Genomic DNA, 18,644 nt, shown 5'->3' with positions numbered 1-18,644 from the left:
TTGGACTGTGGGAGGAAACTGGAGAACCGGAAAACCTACATACACACACGGCAAGAACATACAAACTCCACGCAGAAAGACCAAGTAACAAACCTTGGTAAGAAGGTGTAACCTGCCGTTCGCCCTAAATATCTACATTGTCCAGCCATACTGTACTTTTAAGAATACAATAATAATTTGTAGCCTGAAGGGTCCTTTTATTTTGAAAATCTCCAACGGAAGTCGGGTTGTTTTCGCTGACTTGACCGGAGTGTGGATGGTTCTCTCTCCTCTCCTCTGCTCTGGCTCACTTGCTCCGTGGATGAGTGGATGTGCTGCACGGTCCTCCGTGTCTCCGTGGCGCAGGACAGGACGGTCGCCACGCCTTTAAACGGGGACGCACTTTATTTTATGTTTTTTTTTTCACGGCCTCAGCTCTTCATGTTCGTGGACACCTGTCTTTAGAGAGCGCGGACGTTAGGATCAACAGACATTTCCCCCCCACTCGCATCAACCAGGCTGTGCCTCCGGACTCCGGCGCTGCCGCTGCTTCTGCCGCTGCTTTTGCCGCTACCGCTGCTGCTCCCACGGATGCTGAGCTGAACAGCCTGTGGCGCAAACGTCAACGCATTTCGGGGAAATACCTGGAGTGGCACTTTTACTGATTTGACACCGGGTACAAGTCGTACCGAAGATGGGGATTAAAGTGTAGTGTTCAGTGTTGGTAAGTAGCGTGGAAAAGCAACGTCACTCACTACTATGTTAGTGTATTGGGATTGCGCTCACGCCCACAGCAAGTGTGTGTTTACGTACTCGTATTTGTCTCCTCTTTAGGTCTCTCTCTTCTCTGGCATAAACACTGACCTTGTCAGGACTAGTTATAGTCCTCATGGAGACCAACACCTGGTCCTAATGAGGCAGAACCTAATAGTCTGAGGAACCGGTTACGTTAAAGGTTGTGGTTATGAATAACACAGGCTGTGTTCAATGCAGTGTCTCAGAGGAACTATGTGGGCTTCTCCTCAGACTTTATCAATCTGTGTCGTCATAGTGCTGAACGAACTTTTACGATAGCAACCGTGATGACGTCATGTGTTTGAAAGCATTGCAGGTCAGTCGTGGGGTAAAGAGCGTGTGTGTGTGTGAGAGGATCCATCTGCTCAGTCACGTCTTGTGGATCATTAGTGAGACAGATGACATGGACATGTCCTCTGAACATTCGCACTGGTGGATTGCTGGGTTTGGTGTGAGTCTTATCTAATTCGGTGTAAACATTAACGCGTAGTAGCAGCAAAGGTTCTCTTTATCCTGTCTAATGTAGTTTATATGTAATATTATAGACATTTAAATGCGGCGTAGGAACAAGTGTGGCATTGTTTTATTTTAGGGCTGTCCCTCATAATACAAACCATCAAATAATAACAATAATAAAAGACTGACTTAAAGTTCACTGATAACATCACACAAGTGTTAACAAATAAATAAATCTAAATTTACACACATGCTTAGAAAAATGACGGCGTGTGTAATAGCTATAGAGTGGTGGAGGAGGAGAGACCACACTAAGATTTATACTCAGTCACGTGGGGTGGGAGTTTCCATTTTTGTCTGTGTTAACGGTTGAGATTTTTATAGCTTGGCATTGGCTGACATTTTGCTTTGCTTTCCTTGGAATGAAAAGAAAAATCTGGTGATAAAACAGCCCTTTCACCCTGCAGAGACGCAGCAACTCGCACAGCCTATCAATACAAACCAAAACGATTTGTTTGCTGTCTCTTGCAAGGTGCATGCAACCAAGACCTGTGTGGAAAACCAGTTAGGTGGAGGGAGAAACTCTAGCCTGGTTTGTTGATATGACCAGTTAAGGTACTTTTTTGCATTCTCCGCACCTCAACCAGGCTGCATTTCACAGCCAAATGTGGGGCATCATATGTGTGCCTATGCTCTCTCTCTCAGCATTGACTCAGCTTTATTTATTCTTTGCTCCCACCCTCTCGTTAGGATGCAACCCTGGGAAATGTCTATTTGTTCACTCTCACCTTTGCTGGCAGTATGTGCTTCTGTTTGCCCAGAGGGGTGAAATACAAACATTTTTTGTTCTGTGCCGTGTCTGCTGAGGTAAGAGTTTCCCTTGTGAATAAAATAACTTAGTTGATAATCTGCAGATTTGCCTGTCGCCCACTGCGGATAAAAAAGTGGATTATGTCCCCGGCGTGCAACTTCTGGGTTCCCCTGTGAAGTTGAGATTGTTGGTGCAAAGCCTGTAAATCTTTGATGGTCTTGGTGATAGAATGGTTTTGGATTGCAGTGACAGCTTGGTGTGACGGCACACGAGTACAGTCGGTGCAGCTTGAACTGACATGAGTCAGTAGCGGCTGGTAACAAGTCTGCAGATACAGACTCGGCTCACGGCACATGTTCCCTCCAATTCAGGCCAAGTCTGCAGGGAATAACAGGTGTGCTGTTAATGAGGACATCGTTCGGTTTGATGTTGGACTGAGTGGCAAGTTTCCAGAGCATGAGACTAGTCATTGTGTGTGAATGTGAGTGTGTGGGGGACACAGAGAGAGAGAGCGAGAGCGAGGGCACAGTCTGTGTGGTGCAGGTTGACAAGGTTCATGACTGATTGTGTATAGCAACACACTGGTTTGTGTGCATGTGTGTTTGTGTGTTAAAAACAATCAATCACATGCCATTCTTCTCTACAGGCGAGACAGAGCTCCTCTAACAGTCAAAAAGTCAAAACAGGATTCCACTACAACATCCTACTGGCAAACAGGGTATTCCCGATGAATTCCAGTTCAAAACTTCATATTTTAGTGACAGCGTGAAAAAAGATATATTTTTTTAATTTTGTCAATTCAAAGAGAGCTTCTTATGAAATTACATAAGTATATTATATATTCCACAATGAAAAACAGTTTTCTTTTTTAAATGTTCTCACATCTTAATATTCTTGCTTAATACTTGGGAATGTCCTCATTTAACAGTAGCTTAACCTTGGTATTTAAAAAGGACAGCGTACTGTGATTTGCATTAACCTGACAGGAATTTGGCTGAACTGCAGCGACACACACTCACACACTCACACAGTGATGATCAGAGCGGTCTTGCTGACAGGCCACGGTAGCTAGGGTTCATGAGTGGAATCACTCTGTCACAGCCGGCTGCTCTGTCATGGGAGCGGAAGAGAAAAAGAGAAGAGAGGTGGAACGAGAAATTCTGATAGAATAAAAGACACAAAGGGGGACTGTCACTTTCAGGACTCTAATTTCCTGCCAACAGGGGCTCTAACATTTTGTGCTCTGCAGAGCTGCTTGTAGCTGCCTCCACTTGGTCTGCATGCTGTCATCTGGGCAGCTATTGATGGTCAGTATGGATTGGCTGGGTCCAAGAAGTAATGGCATATGATTAAATCCCTGGTGTGTTCAATAAACCACTGGAGTAAACATATGGATTAGTCCAATCAAATACCAGAAATTGGCCTCATCAGGTGAACAGTGTGTTATATCAAAAACATAGATTAAAGATTAAACCTACGATAAAAGTCACCAAGTGGAGTTTTTCCACCACTTCCAGCACTATGGACGAATGTTTTTAATGAGAGCAATCGCCGTTTGATTTATTGTACTCGTGCGTCAGGAGGCAAGGACACACATGTGCAGTGTGATGCAGGTTTTTTAGATCGATGAAAGGTGGGCATAACGTGCAAAGCACCATCAGAGGCAGTGAAGGAATGCAAATGATGCAGCATTTTGGACATTTAAACAAATATTATGCAGTGCATAGATTTTATGAGGGAAGAAATGCATTCATTACCAGATAGATAAATATGATGAGGGTGAAGAGCATTTTGATATTAGTACAGAAACCTGTCTTTCTTATCAGAGGTCAGAGTCCTTTTCTTGACATCAATATCACAATCATACTCTGGGAATTGAGTTTGCTGTGGTTGTTTACTGTTGTTGTTGACCGAGTCACTCATTACGTACAGAAGTCCACTAGGGGTGGGTCTAAATATTGATTTGGTGATATGTCGCCGTTCTTCCTTGTGCAATATGATAATTGATAATTGAATCAGCAAATTAAAGGCGCTCTAAAATAAACAGTCCCTGTCAGTTTCACTCGCTGGGCGTCACTCCCTCATGTCTCCTCACGGTGGCGCTGCTCAAATGAATTAGGGGCTGAATTTACCTGGTCGAAGAGGAGGGAGTTTAAAGCGGGATAATGTCGGACAAAGCTACGTTAAGAGATGTTCAATACATAGACATAAAAAAAAAAGGCAGGATGTTCCTAAGTGATATTTCTGAAATCATCAAAAAGTAGATACAGCTTTAAAATCTCTGCATGTCCAAATATGAAAGCCACTGCTTGCAGGTTTGTGAAGTCTGTATTCTGTCTGTTGCTAATCATGTTTACGTGACTCCTGAACTGAACAGATCACCCAGAACCCCCTGTGGAGCATGAGTACGATGACATCATAGATCCCTGCTTGGCCTTGGTCCGTGCTGGTTGTAACAAGCAGACGGATGAAGTTTTACAGGAAAGGAGACATCAGTAACATCTTGTTATTGGATTTGCATCTGTTACCTTCTCCTTTATTAGTTTGTGTTGGTTATTGCGCAGGTTTAATTGAGAGTAATCCAACGCAGAGGATTTGTTGGGCTGAACAGCTAAAAGCACGGTTGTGATAGTTGCACATGGACATGATTTCATTCAGCCTTCATGTCTGGATGCTCTCAACAACTCCACCCTGGTTTTCCTTTCCATATTCCTCCAGTGTCTTTGTGAGTGAATAATTCATCCTAAATGACAGTTGAGGCCAGTTAATGTCCATTTAGACTAAATCACTCATGGGTCTTACGTCAACAGTTGGTTGAAAACTGGAATAGAATGAATAATGCGTGGCTGTTTTTTGTTTTTTAAAGAAACATCGATCATTGTGAATGACAGATTTAAGGCTCAGATGCGCCATGATCCAGTGTCCATCCAGACCATCACATGTAAGGGGCTGTTGTTTGCAATATTAAGCCACCTAAATTTATCTCAGTGAAAATGAATTTACCGTGACAGCCCTACTTAATGTCATTTTTTCTAAGAAGATGGATCAGGGTGTGCACCTTCTCTCTCTCTCCTGTAGCATCCTTCTGTTTCCCTGCCTGTCTTTGTTTGAGATGCGACAAAGTGCCTAAGACTGAAGCTCAGCCACACCTCTTGGAGAACAGTAGGACAGATGGTTGCTTTTATTGTGAGGTAATGACTTGGACTTAGATACACTGACTTCCTCAGTCCTGAGCACACACAAACCCACGCATTCACACAGCTGTGTCCAAACTCGCTCAGGAATGAGGACGTCTACACACGTGCGCGGGGCGTGTTCGTGGAGGAGAATTCCCTGTGAGCTCTACATTAGGACTGATGGAGCTGCTGAGTGTGAAACAGGTGCCAGGATGTCAGTGTGAGGCTGCACAGACGGCACAAGGGAATTCTCATAAAAGGGACTTAGGGAGTGTGTCCCTGTGTAGCTCAGTGTGTGATTCCCAACCTCTGTCAGGCTCATACCACAGAAAGAAGCTGGGGATTGGGTGGGGAGGCGGAATGCATCGACTGTAACTCAATCCTGTTTGGCTGCTGTGTGGGTGCAAGTGTGTGTGCATGTGTTTTTTTGAAGACACAATGGACCCATTTGTTTTCATCCCCACTCTTCTCCAGAATCACACACACACCATTAACCAACAATAGTCTGCTGGTTTGAGTTTGTCATGAGGCGTGTGTGGTGACATATGTGTGGTATTTTGCGCTCTCTCTGTTGTCCGTGGCGCCAAGCAGTCACCGTGCAGCTAAGCAGCCAGAATGGCTCGGCCCCTGTACCTCGGCATTCAGTCTGGATACCAGTACAGTTTTGGGCCCCTGTAGAGACTGGGGATGATGGTAGGGGCAGAGGGCCAAAAAGCCTCCCATGCCAGCAGCTCCCATTGGAACAACAGGCTGCTGCATGGCCATCTGTGTTGGCATCCTGACTGGGCTTAGTGGGAAATAGGGTGTAGAGAGAAACATAAAGGAGAAGGGAGGAATTGAGGAGACATGTAAAAGAAGACGGGCAGTGAAAGGCTGTGTGACAAAGAGGTGTTTTGTTTCTTTTAACCCTTTGCCCCATTGGAGAATACTGTATTCTTTCTCTACTTGCATCATTTTGCTTTCAAAGGAAAAAAAATAGGCCAGTGTTGCAATGCTCCAAGGCACTCAAAACAGTGTCACGACCAAAAATACACATGGATCTGCGTTTTAGAACACAAATGAGTTGAAGAGTTTGAATTGTTGAGTGTTCAATGACTGAACATGTGGGTCCTAAATTAGACAGGAAGTGTGAGAGTATGTAAATGAGTTGGCAAGGTGGCACCTGGAGTCTGCAAAGAAAATGAGGAGTTTAGTGAGTCTAGCAGGAGGCGGGTTTAACATTCAGAGACCCAAGACTGTCTGCTCACTCTCCTGGGGGAGAGTATCACCTGCTCACCTGCTTCCATGGCTCACCTTACTCTTATCTTCTCCATCTTACTCCCATAATCACATCCCTGAGTAAAGTAAAGGTTTTTTTTTACCTCCCTTTGTCTGTGGCCCTTTAAACCAGGAAGCAGCTACAGAAACAAAAACAAGTGTTGCTGCAATAGTCATGCTGGATTTTCTGTGGTTGCTTGTGATAATATGCCACTCCTCTAAAAATAGCACAACATCACAACTTGAAGTGCAATCACGTTTGCCTTGTGGCATCAATGTAGCATTTTCTCTGCAAAAAAAACATGTGTCCAGTCAGCTGAGTATAAGTCATTGTTTCCCCAGGAGTGTGAAAGAAGTCAGTGAATTACAAAACTGTGGCTCAGTAAATCAAGTCACTTTGTGCTGTGACATTCCCAGGGAAGCAATTGTACAGCATGTCACAAGCCTCCACTTTGACTAGTCAGGATTATTAGAATCGAATAATCATATAACCTGAAAAACCTGTTTGAGTTCATACAGCTATTTTACACACGCTGTAAAAATCCCGAAAAGAACAGTGGAATGTGTGAAGAGTAAAGTCTCTGTATTTGTTTTATATGTACTTTAAGGGATCTTGAGTTAAATATGGCCTTGAGTTAAACAAGACACAGCCCTAGAGTGACTTTGGATGCGAAACAAAGCTGCTACTGTAGTCCAACTACCCCCACCAAGGAACCATAACCCTTCACTTCTGACCCGTGCCTCTCAGGTCAGACAGAGCTTGATTTGGCTCGAACAAACCTCTTCAGTCTTAATGGAGATTCTCCGATGCTGATTGTCCTCATCCATTAATTAACTCCTTAGTGGCAGAAGTGTTTGCTCTGCAGCTGTGTCATCATTTTCCTCTTAACACATGCACACAAAACACACACACACACAAACAGGGATGTTCAGGTGCTGTTTTCAGGATCTGAATAGGATATTTCGGAATAATAAAAATGTAAATTCCAATTCATCCATCCATCCATCCATTTTCTACCGCTTTATCCTCCACATGAGGGCCGTGGGGGGGGTGGTGCCAATCCTAGCTGTCATAGGGCGAAAGAAGGGTATGTGGAAGTAATGAGTAACATACTGTTAATGTGGTGAAACAGGTTACACTGATGGCTTTTTGACAACTTCAAGCTGCTCAGTTATGTCAGGAATGCCATTGTTTCATATAACGTCAAAACACAAGCGCGCACACACACACACACACACACGTATACAGGCAAAACGTGGAGCAGTGAAGGGTGCTGATAGAGATTGTGTCTCTAGACGCTGCCATTCTGTTGATCATCATAGAACAAAGCAAGTGGATCCTCGATGGCAGCGATAACGGCCTCACAGAATCACAAGACAAACACACGCCCACTCAGTCACACACACGCGCGCACAACCACTCATCGGCCATGAACAATGACACTCCCCCAGCTGTCTAGACAGAGTGCAGGGCTGACTGCTGGGGATCTCAGAGGGAATTACAGCGCACCCCACTACACTCACCTGTTCTCAGCCGCTTATTCTTCGATGTGTGTTATCATGCAGCGTTGATGCAGCGTGACAGGCGCACAGGGAGCTGTGCGTACCACGAGGTATGGAAACGAGTTCAGATTACAACTGTGGATCACTTCCCTGTCAAAGTGTGCAGAAAAAATGTTGTGAAATAATAAAAGTGGTTGGAAGAGTTCCTCATCTGTGAGATTTCATAAGTATATAGTTTTGCATTTGTCACGTCACCTGAGGGAGGTGCCGTCAAAAACCCAGACAGCAGGATCGTGCAGATTTCTACTTTAAGTCTGGTCTAAAAAAAATTAAACCTGTCATTTACTGTGTGGTCAATCAGTCCAGTCAAGGATTTCATTCATGCAACATTAGCTGGCTTGTTTGATCAATACTTACCTTATCAATGCCCCTTTACTAAAAATGTATTGTATGTATAGTGAGTTTGCTGACTTTCCATGTGCTACAGTCACACTGCACAGAAATGCACAGTGTGTTCTTCATGTGCTTTCAGACCACGTCCACGCTCTGCATCATTTAACGATGATATGTTTTCATGACGAGCTCAATTTATCATAACAACTTATGAGTTTTGAGCTCATAAATAGTTGTTCACTGAGATTGGGAAGCAACTTGGGACATTTCAGAAAATAAACTTTTCACTTACTAATAAAAACAAAGTGCCTGAAGACCAAATGGGTATCAAGGGGACTGTCTTTCAGCGCGACTCCTGTCAAAATGACTGGTCTGGCATTCAATATACACACTTGTTTCACAGACTGTTATAAGACAGTGACTGACGGAGACGCAGGATGGAACGGTGCATCAGAGACTGAGAAACACTGATTGGAGGAGAGCAGAGCAGTGGGAGCAATAACGAGAGTGAAGAGTGACAGTGTGCACTCGTGGACGCACATATATGAATGAAAACTTGCGCATGTTTGATGACTTTCAGATAAATCCCTGGATTGTTCACACAGTCTCTTAGCAAACGGTTAACCACATTTTCCCTTGTCTCTGTTTATCAGGACATGTCTTCGCTCCGGTGAGGACAACCTAATGGAATCTAACTTAGTCAGCGACAATGGGAGGAAACAGCTGAAGCATTACGTTTAAGAATTTCTGTTGCTGCATGTTTTCACTGTGGGTAGTGGGGTAGTCGTAAGAGAGACTGACACTGATACCTCTTTGACTTTTTCTTTCAGCAGCTTATATAATTCTCCATTAAACGGGTGTTTAGCGTTTCACAGGTTGCTGTGAGTTCATCTCGGAGTCGTGTGCAATGGAGAGTCTTGACTGTAGCTCTGAGGAACAGATAACCACAGTGTACATTGCAAGCGATGTGGCTGTGGGCGTCAGTAGGAAGGAAGCCAGTAAAACCTCTAACAGATAGACAGACTCCCCCATCCCCCAGCCTTTTGTGTGCCTTCACCCTGTCTGCATGCATTTGTGCCTAGGTGTGTGCAAGTGCATGAATAAGTGCTCATGTGTAAGGAAGCACTGGAGAACAAAGGAAAGCCTCTCATGCAGGAAACTTGAGACCTGAGCTGATCCTCTGTAAACCAGTGTGTGCTTGACCTTTCACCCCAGGGACACCAGTTCACTGAGGTGGCTGAGAGGCGGGGGGGTTGGTGTCCCTCTGTGTGTAGGGGTTACACAGGATGAAACCTTTGCAGCAAACCTTGTTGTGTCTCTAAAATGACTTTAGTGTGTTTCACTCTGTTAACGTAATCTTTCTTACCGAACCAGGTTGTAACTCTGATGTAACACATGTGTTACAGTCAGTTAAGGGGATTTGAGTGAATTCCACCAAATCTGCTGCTTCTCTGCTGTTTGTCTGTGTATATTTGTGTGTCCAGCTCTGGCCGCTGTCTGAGCTACAAACAGCAGGAATAACTTCCTGGGTGTTGCTCAAGGTCTCTCTGCTTGTATTTGTCCCCCTTCTCATGACGCCTGCAGGCAGAGAGGATTGATGACACTGAACCTGCCAGAAGGCACCCACTGCACTTATCCTTGATGATGACTTCAAGTTGGTCTAGTTATTTTTTAGTTTGTATGACTTATCAATATCAAATTCAGATATAAGAAACCAAAACCCATTTGCCATGGACAAAATGTCACTCTTGAGGGGGCAGTGGGATTTTTCACTTACATGCAGTTGACGAGTGATGGGCTTAATTGCCCCCTGAGGATGAGAGTGCTCTCTGTTTTAGTAGTGTGCCTAGTGTAGTACACATCACGGTGAGTGCTCCTTTACTACAGCTGCAGTGCTGCTCCACTGGGGGAAGGAACATGCTGAGGGTTTTTTAAAACCCAAAATATTCTTAAAGGGAAAGACATACAGTAACAGGCCAAGGTAAAGGCCATGCTATCACTTTGGGGCTGCACAAGTCCCCACGGTGACAGGGTGACGTGTATTTTCTCTCTCCTGTAAATGTGGGAGACAAGAGCAGCTGTTAGGGGTGTGTGTGTTCCCTAATGATGGCACCAGGTCATTGGTTAGAAAAGATGACTTGGATGAAGAAAGAGAGCACAGAGATATTTTCAGTACAGTTTAAATTCAGGTTTCATCATAAAATACATTAATTGTACATAATTAAGATTTATTCTAACTTAATACTAAAAATATCCCAGAGAACTCTGTGCATGTGATGCATTTATGTTTCTCTCCCTCATCACAATTACCACCAATTAGTAGAAGTAGACTGGTCAAAGACATAAATAGACAAAATATGCATGAAATGTATTCCCTCTTTTCCAAATAAAAGTAGCACACAAATATACTGGAGTTTGTATTTCATAAAAAACAATCTTTTTTTATCTTCCTCATTCTATATAAAAACTGCTGACTGATGTTGTTTTGTCTTGTCTCTGTGTCTGTGTGCTAGACAGGAATGCCCCAGACTGTGTGCTCAGGCATCATGTTCACCACTCCCAGTGGCTTCAGTCCTCATCTGGCCTGTGCTGAGCCTGAGGAGGAGGAGGAGGAGGCCCCACAGGAGGCCCCGGAGCCCGGGGCTGGCCTGGCCGATGGGCCCCCCATCTCCTCTGCCTCCTTGGACACTCTGATCCAGAATCTGGTGCCCACTGCCGACTACTACCCTGAGGTAAACTGAAATGTATCGCAGTCATACTCTGTTAATTGTGGTGATGGCAGCACCGCCAATTAGATTATTATCTTTATACCTCTGGGTAAATTGCCCGTCTGCTTCATTTAATTACAGAAATATGTTGTGTTTTTTTTATTGATTTAGTGGCAGTGTCTTAATGAATGTCTCCTTCTGTCCTTTGACAGAAAGCCTATGTGTTTACCTTCCTGCTGAGTGCTCGTCTGTTCATCTCTCCTCCGGAGTTGCTCGCCAGGGTGTGTGAGCTGTGCATCAAGCAGCAGCAGCTGGATCAGAGCCCACTCGATACGGTCAGCACTGCGCCACACATTAATACATAGCCCCTGTCTGCACATACATGAGCTACTAAAATGGAACAGCTGAAAGTACAGAAAAAGCATGCAGGCATACTCGGGTTCCTTGTGTTACCTTGGTTTTAACCAAAATGCTGAGTCATTTTAGTGTTCGAGTCAGAAACCCAGATCGTGGTAAAGCTCTTTCACTTCTTCAACTACAGGCAAAGGTGCGAAGGTTTGGTCCCAAGATCCTGCAGCTGCTGACGGAGTGGACAGAGACGTTCCCTTCAGACTTCAGGGATGAGAAGATGGTCGGACACCTCAAGGACATCATCCACAGGATAGCTCCATGTGATGAGGTACACCAAAAACACATATTAATGAATTCAAGCCTTCACGTCGGGCATACTAGTCATGTTTTTAAGGTTTAAAAGGATGCTTTGTTAAAAAATAATGAAATTAGAAAAAAAAATGCTGTTTCTCATTAAGTTATCAGTTTCTACAAGATACCAATTTGTTATTAGGGCCATTTTATCTTACCTCATGCTCTGATGGAGAGCAAAATTTAATTATCATCAGCAGCACTGTTGCAGGTTGGTGGAAGGAGTCAGAGTGTCAGTGTAGGGTGAGTGGCCACAGCTCTGTGTAACACAATCTCACTTTACTGGGGGGGGAGAGAGGAAGGAAGGATGTAAGAGGAGTGGATCTATCTGTAGCCTCAAGGGAACATGGAGGGAGGAAAATGGATGTAGAAAATGGGGAGGGGTGGGATGGGGGGGTGTTGCAGGGTGATGGAGTCAGAGAGGACGACGAGAAAAATATGTAGGGAGGCGACGAGAGGACAGAGAGAAGGGAAGGGCAGGTGATGATGAATGTACTGCTATTTGCAGTTGGCTGTCCACAGTGTGTGTGTGTGTGTGTGTGTGTGTGTGCACGTGTGGCCCATTTGTGAGACAGGCTGACCTGACAGCCTCTGTGACCAGTTATCTGCAGGGAGGGCTACAGAAGCACACATCAGTGGACACAGAGAGCACATATTATTTTCAAAACCTCAAAAATGTCTTTTTAATTCAGCTGAAAATTGATATTATTCACCACTAGAGAGTGTCACAGTCTGCCTTTGTACTAAAAAATAAAGATGTTGTATTTACATCTTAATGTTTTGGCGGTCAAAGGTGATTTTACCCATCTAAAGGGAATATTTTATTTTATTTTATTTTATTCATCCATTATTATACTTGGGAGTCACATTGAGATTAAAATGTCTTTTAACTTGCTGTCAACTACGTTAACAGCAAGTAACAATAATAAGAAAACAAACAGTATGGGTGGATTATCAATTAACTAAAGCAAATGCAGTTTGCAGTATCTACTTCCTTTTTTCTATGTTTACAAAAAAACCTTTGCTTATTCTCGGCAGTATTACAGACAGACATTCATCTAAATAAATTGAACTAAAACTACTCTGTACAGCAGGAAAGAGCTATTTCTTAAGATCAGCAGCAGTCGTACGGGAAATTACATGTTTTGCTAGTATTGTAAATTTGTAGTAAAAGCATTATGGTCTCACAGCCTGGCAACCCAAAGGTTCTTTTGATTTATGCATATTACTGATCTATGACGTGTTGATAAATTATTCATCAAAGGTGTTATTGACAGCACTTCCTCTCCTCTCCGCTTCTCTGCAGGCGTACTGGAAAACCCTGAACCAGCTGCTGCAGAAGCTCAGCCAGAGGCTGGCCCAGATGAGTCAGGGGGAAGAGAGCATCGTCAAAGTCTCTCTCAACGCCTCCTCCATCTCTGACAAGCTGGTGGCCTTCAAGACCAAGCCTCCGCCCATCCAAAAAGACATGCTCTCCATCTGCAATGACCCATACACACTGGCACAGCAGCTCACCCACGTGGAGCTGGTGAGGAGACGCGGGGACGAGAGGGGAGGGGAGGGAAGGGACATAGGGTTAGAAAGAGGTCAGGGTAAGAGATCATAACAGGGATGGAAGAGGAGGATATTAAGGGTATTAAGATTGGCGAAGCATGGGTGGAGATCGAGTCTTTATCAAGGACATAAATATTGTATAAAAGACATTAGAGAAGGAGATGGAGGGACTAGAAGCAGATACAGTATGAGGATGAGAGAAAAGCAATGAAACAAAGGTGGAAGACGGCGGGAAATACAAAAGCAAAATGGCAGGAACGCTTAACACTTTGATCTTGTTCTTGCATTTTCAAAGATAGTACAATCTCGATTTTACTTGTCAGCTGTGCCAGCGCCAAGTGGTCGTCATGCACTTCAACAGAAACAAGAACAAAGAGAATAATGCAGTGAAACATGCACGAACAAAAGGAAATCTGCAGAGTTCCTCACATTGCATGCATGGTGCCTTCAGTCTATTCATGTGTGTGTTGATGTGGGCACATGTATCTGGTTGTGTGTGTGTGTGTGTGTGCGCGCCTGACTAAGCGTGTACCCTTGTCTGAGCGATGACATCACCCCAGAAGTCAGTGCTGTGCCTGGGGCTTGAAACAAAGAGAAGTAAAACCAGCGTAGATGTATGTGACCTGACAGCTTCACACTCTGACACACACACACACACACACACACACACACACTTGTCTCTCTCTGTACTTGTGAGGACATTCATAGATATAGTGCATTATGTAGCTCCTTACCCTAACCTGAACATTTACATGTTTAGCCTAACCCTAAAACCGAGTCTTAACTTTGAAAAGGTTGTGAGGACCTGCTAAAATGTCCTGGCAATATCAAAATGTCCTCTCAACTATGGGTTTGAATCAGAATTTGTCCTCACAGCCTAATAAATACAAGACAGACAGGCACATTGCATTAATATACAATATCTATTGTAGGTTTTAGCAACATGCTAATCCTAATTCTAAAAATAACCTACTACCATTTTGCTGTTGTGTGTGTGTGTGTTTGTGTGTGACGATCACGTGGTGAGAAGGGTCTAATGAATCATTGTGATTTCACATGTATGTGACTGTATAGTTGTCTTTTAATAGAAGTGAATATTGTCTGGAGTGTCACTCTGAGGAAATATGATTCCAATGAGTCACGTCGATGAGTCATTACTTCCCCTTATTGATTGCCTTCCATTACTGAAATGAAAGAATTGCTAATGCCACTACCCCCACTGCTGTGTGTGGTGTCTGTGTATGGTCATGTGTGTGTGCGTGTTTTTGTATGGGTGTCTTTATGGTCATGTGTGTGTGTGTGTGTTTGTGTATGTTTTCCAGGAACATTTGAGTCACATTGGACCAGAGGAGTTTGTCCAGGCCTTTGTTCAGAAGGACCCGCTGGATGGAACACAGGTGAACTTTTATTTCTCCAGACGGCCATTTTGTTTGTGATTGTTTTCATGAATAATCCATAAACATGTGTTTGTATTTCCTGTTTTGTTTTGTTGGGGAATCCTGAAGATAGCTTAGTGTACAAGAAATGACTTGGGATTTAAGCCTCAGTGCTCATGCCGCACAGATCTTCAGGCTTTACCAAATTTTATATCACATATTTAAGTGATAATTGTGCAGAAGTCACAAAATAGACTGTTTTTATTTTATTTTTGATCATAAAAATGAGCCAAGCGAACTTTGAACTTTGACATTTTTCCAAATTTCACAAATTCAATCTGATTTAAAAAAAAAATGTTTTAGTACTTTTTGCTCAGGTGTGTTTATATAGCTGATGAAAATGTAAAAAATCAGATTGCCTATAGGTTGGGTGGAAGAAAAGTGATTTAAGACACTCAATATTGCACATTCTTATAGCCTCTGTATATTTTAACAGTAATGGAAGAAAAGCAGCCAAGATTCTCTGTGTTCTAAGGGTTAAGGAAAAAAAACAAACTTGATGATTTGCACCAAACAGAGGCCACAGCACTGTGTTGTAATATCAACCACACACATGAATGCTTCATCCACTCTCTGAATAACCACTGAATGCTTTCACTTTGTCTTCTTCCACTGTGTTTATTTCCTCTCTATGTCATTGCTCATCTTCTCTCCATTCTTCCCCTCTTCTCACCCTTTTTTTTTAACCTGCTCTCCATTGATTGTGTTATTTTCACTCCGAGAACCTCACAGTTTACACTCACAACAAGTAGATGGGAAGCTAATTAGGATCAGAGGAATTTCCTATGGTTATGCTTCCTATTGGTGCCTGAACTTGTGCACATGTGTGTGTTTGTGTGTTTGTGTGTGTCTTCAGCAGCCATGCTTCGGTGACCAGAAGAAGAAAACATCCAACCTGGAGGCTTATGTCAGATGGTTCAACAGACTGTGCTACCTGGTAGCCACTGAGATCTGCATGGTGAGTGGCAAATGCTTTAAAAGAAAATGGCTGTCTAGGTCAAAAATGAAAAGCATAAAATGTCCCCAAAACATGAGGTGCACTTATCACAAACTAGGACAACCACAGCATGACAAACACTTTAATCCTGCAGTGGAACTGAGCAGAAGGAAACATATAAGGCATGTTCTTTATTTTACACATAGTACTTCTTTAGTAAATTGGCAATTTATTACTGATACACACAACTAAAAAAAAATCAAATCAAGTTAATGAATATTTCCAGATTCTAGTGGTCTTTCAATCTTGAAAACAAACAGGACAGCAGGCAAAGGCAGTTTAGTTGTTATGGAGCATCACTGCCCCCTAGTGGTATCATTACTGTAACTTACTTTCATATGATATGAATTTAGAGAGAGAGAGAGAGAGAGAGCATTCTCTGTGAAAAATGACATGAACATGAAGCTATTGTCTCGTTTTTTTTGCAGCCGGCGAAGAAAAAGCAACGAGCGCAGGTGATCGAGTTCTTCATCGACGTCGCCAGGGAGTGTTTCAACATCGGAAACTTCAACTCCCTCATGGCCATCATCTGTGAGTCTGCCTTTGCTCGATTGAAGAGTATTTTTTATTGCCTGACCTGGGATCAATAAGGTGACATTCATTTCCTCTCTCAGCGGGTATGAACATGAGTCCTGTGTCACGGCTGAAGAAGACTTGGGGCAAAGCCAAGACGGCCAAGTTCTTCATTCTGGAGGTGACTATAGTGCAACCATTCACTGATTGAGAAGCACGAGGCAAGTAAGTACTTGAAGCTGACGTTGCTTGTTTTCCATTTGTTTTGACAGCATCAGATGGATCCTACGGGAAATTTTTACAACTACAGGACTGCCCTGAGGGGGGCGGCCCATCGCTCTCAGACTGCCAACAGCAACAGAGAAAGGGTAAAGCCTTGACACGGCTAATGCTCTGAAAACATGCCGACTGATTCTGTCACTGGTTTCTACCTGTACTAAAGTATTTCGATATCTTCCTCAGATTGTAATTCCTTTCTTCAGTCTGCTGATCAAAGACATTTATTTCCTAAATGAAGGATGTGCCAATCGGCTGCCAAACGGCCACGTCAACTTTGAGGTTCGACTGTCCCTTTTCTTATGTTGCATAAGTAGAATTGAATCGACCTAAAACCATGTACTTAGGATCATTTTCTGTCCTAGAAATTTGTGGAGTTGGCACGACAGGTTGGAGAATTTATGACATGGAAACAGGTGGAGTGTCCATTTGAGGAGGATCGGGCCATCTTACACTACCTCCACACTGCTCCAATCTTCAGCGAGGACGGTGAGAACACAGGAGCTCTTTCAAGAACATTTCTAAACACGCTTATAATTGTACTTTCATAATAGTCTGTGATTTCTTTTTTGATTTAGTTATCGTCAAATACGTTCACACAATTATGATTAAGCCCACACGACTCGCTCCGTTTTTCATTATAGCAGTGTTTAGGTCTTGTGTCGCCTGGCAACATTCCCTGGCTGCACACAGGAAGTGATTGATTTTATGATGGAGGCAACAGGAACATTGTGCCCCAGTAGAGTGAGACTGATGCAGACATGTTGGAATGTGACTGAAAACACAAAGAAGCACACACAAGGAGTTTAGGAGTGAATTCTACTGCTCAGAAAATCCAATTGTGTCGTAGTTTGACAGAATAAAGGCCTTTGGCCCCTGTGCTGCTGCTGTATACAGACAAAAGCTCCCCCAGGCCACGTCCAGATAGCATAAGCCATCTTTCTCTTTGCCGTTCCCTGTGAAGACGGCATAGTTTCAGGAAATATCTCCATCCGCACAGAACCACTCAACCCACTGTAGTACGTATGCCAGGACTGTAAGTTACGCTGTAACTTTCCACCAAAAACAGAGAAGAAGACGTTTTACACATGAGAGACAGAATGAACTGAGCCAGGGGAAAGAAAGGGAAATAATGTCTTTGCCGTTTCCGTGTGCATATCTGTCATAAACCTAAATACTTTACGAGAACGAAGTGTACGATTCTTATAATGAATGACAGCGCAAGAGTCAGCTGGGAATATAACATCATCGGTTTCCTAAAGTCCCTAAGTCAGGTCTGATAGTTTGTCTGATTTAAATTGTGTCTGTTCACTTGAGCTTCAACTAATGATTGTGTCGTGTCATTCTTCCCCAGGACTCTACCTTGCGTCCTATGAGAGTGAGAGTCCAGAGAACCAGGTCGAGAAGGACAGATGGAAAGCACTCAGGTGAGATGCATAACACCAGTGAAGTGACAAGCGCTGCAGAGTGCAAAAAGATGCACAGTCCTTCATCAGAATCTGCTTCCTCTCCACAGGTCTAACGTTCTGGGAAAGACATAAGGCACTGACAGCAGTTCATCCTCCCACCAGCGAGGGAGCGTGTGTTCTCACTGCACTATACTGAACTGTGAAGGAACCTAGCTGGTACTTAGGTGTTTTTTCTATGAAGAAATTATGTGGTGGGGGGAGAGAAAAAAAAAGGGAATTTGATGAACAGGATTCATCATGAAGAGTGTTACATAAAAAAAACCGAAACAAAAACACATGAATCAAAATGTTAAGCTAAAGAAACTGCAGCAAAATGCCTTTGGAGCATATGAGTGTGTTGTAGAGGAATCCAGCTCCTGCTCCCACCCCTCCATGTGTGTTTACTCTGTGAAGATATGTTTACTACTATAGAGAATACAGTTACAGGGAAAACCACTTTATAAATGAATCCGTACTGATGGTAGTGTTGTTTTTGTATTTGCTCCTCTCCCCGTTCCGCGCTCTCTTTCCCCCCTTTTGGTCCAAAGCCTCATCTAGTTATTTAACATTCTTTCCCCCCCTTTACTTGTAACGTACTGTAACTTGTCATGATGTGAAGGGCGCTGGCTAGCCCATATCC

General features: G+C 43.4%; 1 protein-coding gene across 4 annotated transcripts; it reads left to right on the top strand.

The window, feature by feature from the left end:
* Positions 1-282: 282 nt before the first annotated feature.
* Positions 283-18,247, top strand: LOC122778509 (ras-GEF domain-containing family member 1C-like). 4 transcript variants are annotated; one of them, XM_044040480.1, is made up of 14 exons: positions 283-703; positions 10,888-11,102; positions 11,291-11,413; positions 11,620-11,757; positions 13,087-13,308; positions 14,657-14,731; positions 15,627-15,728; positions 16,196-16,298; positions 16,382-16,461; positions 16,553-16,648; positions 16,743-16,838; positions 16,922-17,045; positions 17,911-17,983; positions 18,073-18,247. In XM_044040480.1, the coding sequence occupies exons 2-14, from the start codon at positions 10,890-10,892 to the stop codon at positions 18,095-18,097; spliced, it is 1,470 nt and encodes a 489-aa protein (XP_043896415.1). In that variant the 5' UTR covers positions 283-703; positions 10,888-10,889; the 3' UTR covers positions 18,098-18,247. The 4 variants fall into 4 exon arrangements, with proteins under 4 accessions (XP_043896415.1, XP_043896414.1, XP_043896412.1 ...); XM_044040479.1 differs by having other exon boundaries at positions 10,884-11,102; XM_044040477.1 differs by lacking the exon at positions 283-703 and adding an exon at positions 4,847-5,232 and having other exon boundaries at positions 10,884-11,102.
* The last annotated feature ends 397 nt before the right edge of the window (positions 18,248-18,644 follow it).

This window comes from Solea senegalensis, linkage group LG12 (genome assembly GCF_019176455.1).
Source record: "Solea senegalensis isolate Sse05_10M linkage group LG12, IFAPA_SoseM_1, whole genome shotgun sequence".
NCBI lineage: Eukaryota > Metazoa > Chordata > Actinopteri > Pleuronectiformes > Soleidae > Solea > Solea senegalensis.
This window is presented reverse-complemented; position numbering and strand designations above follow the sequence as displayed.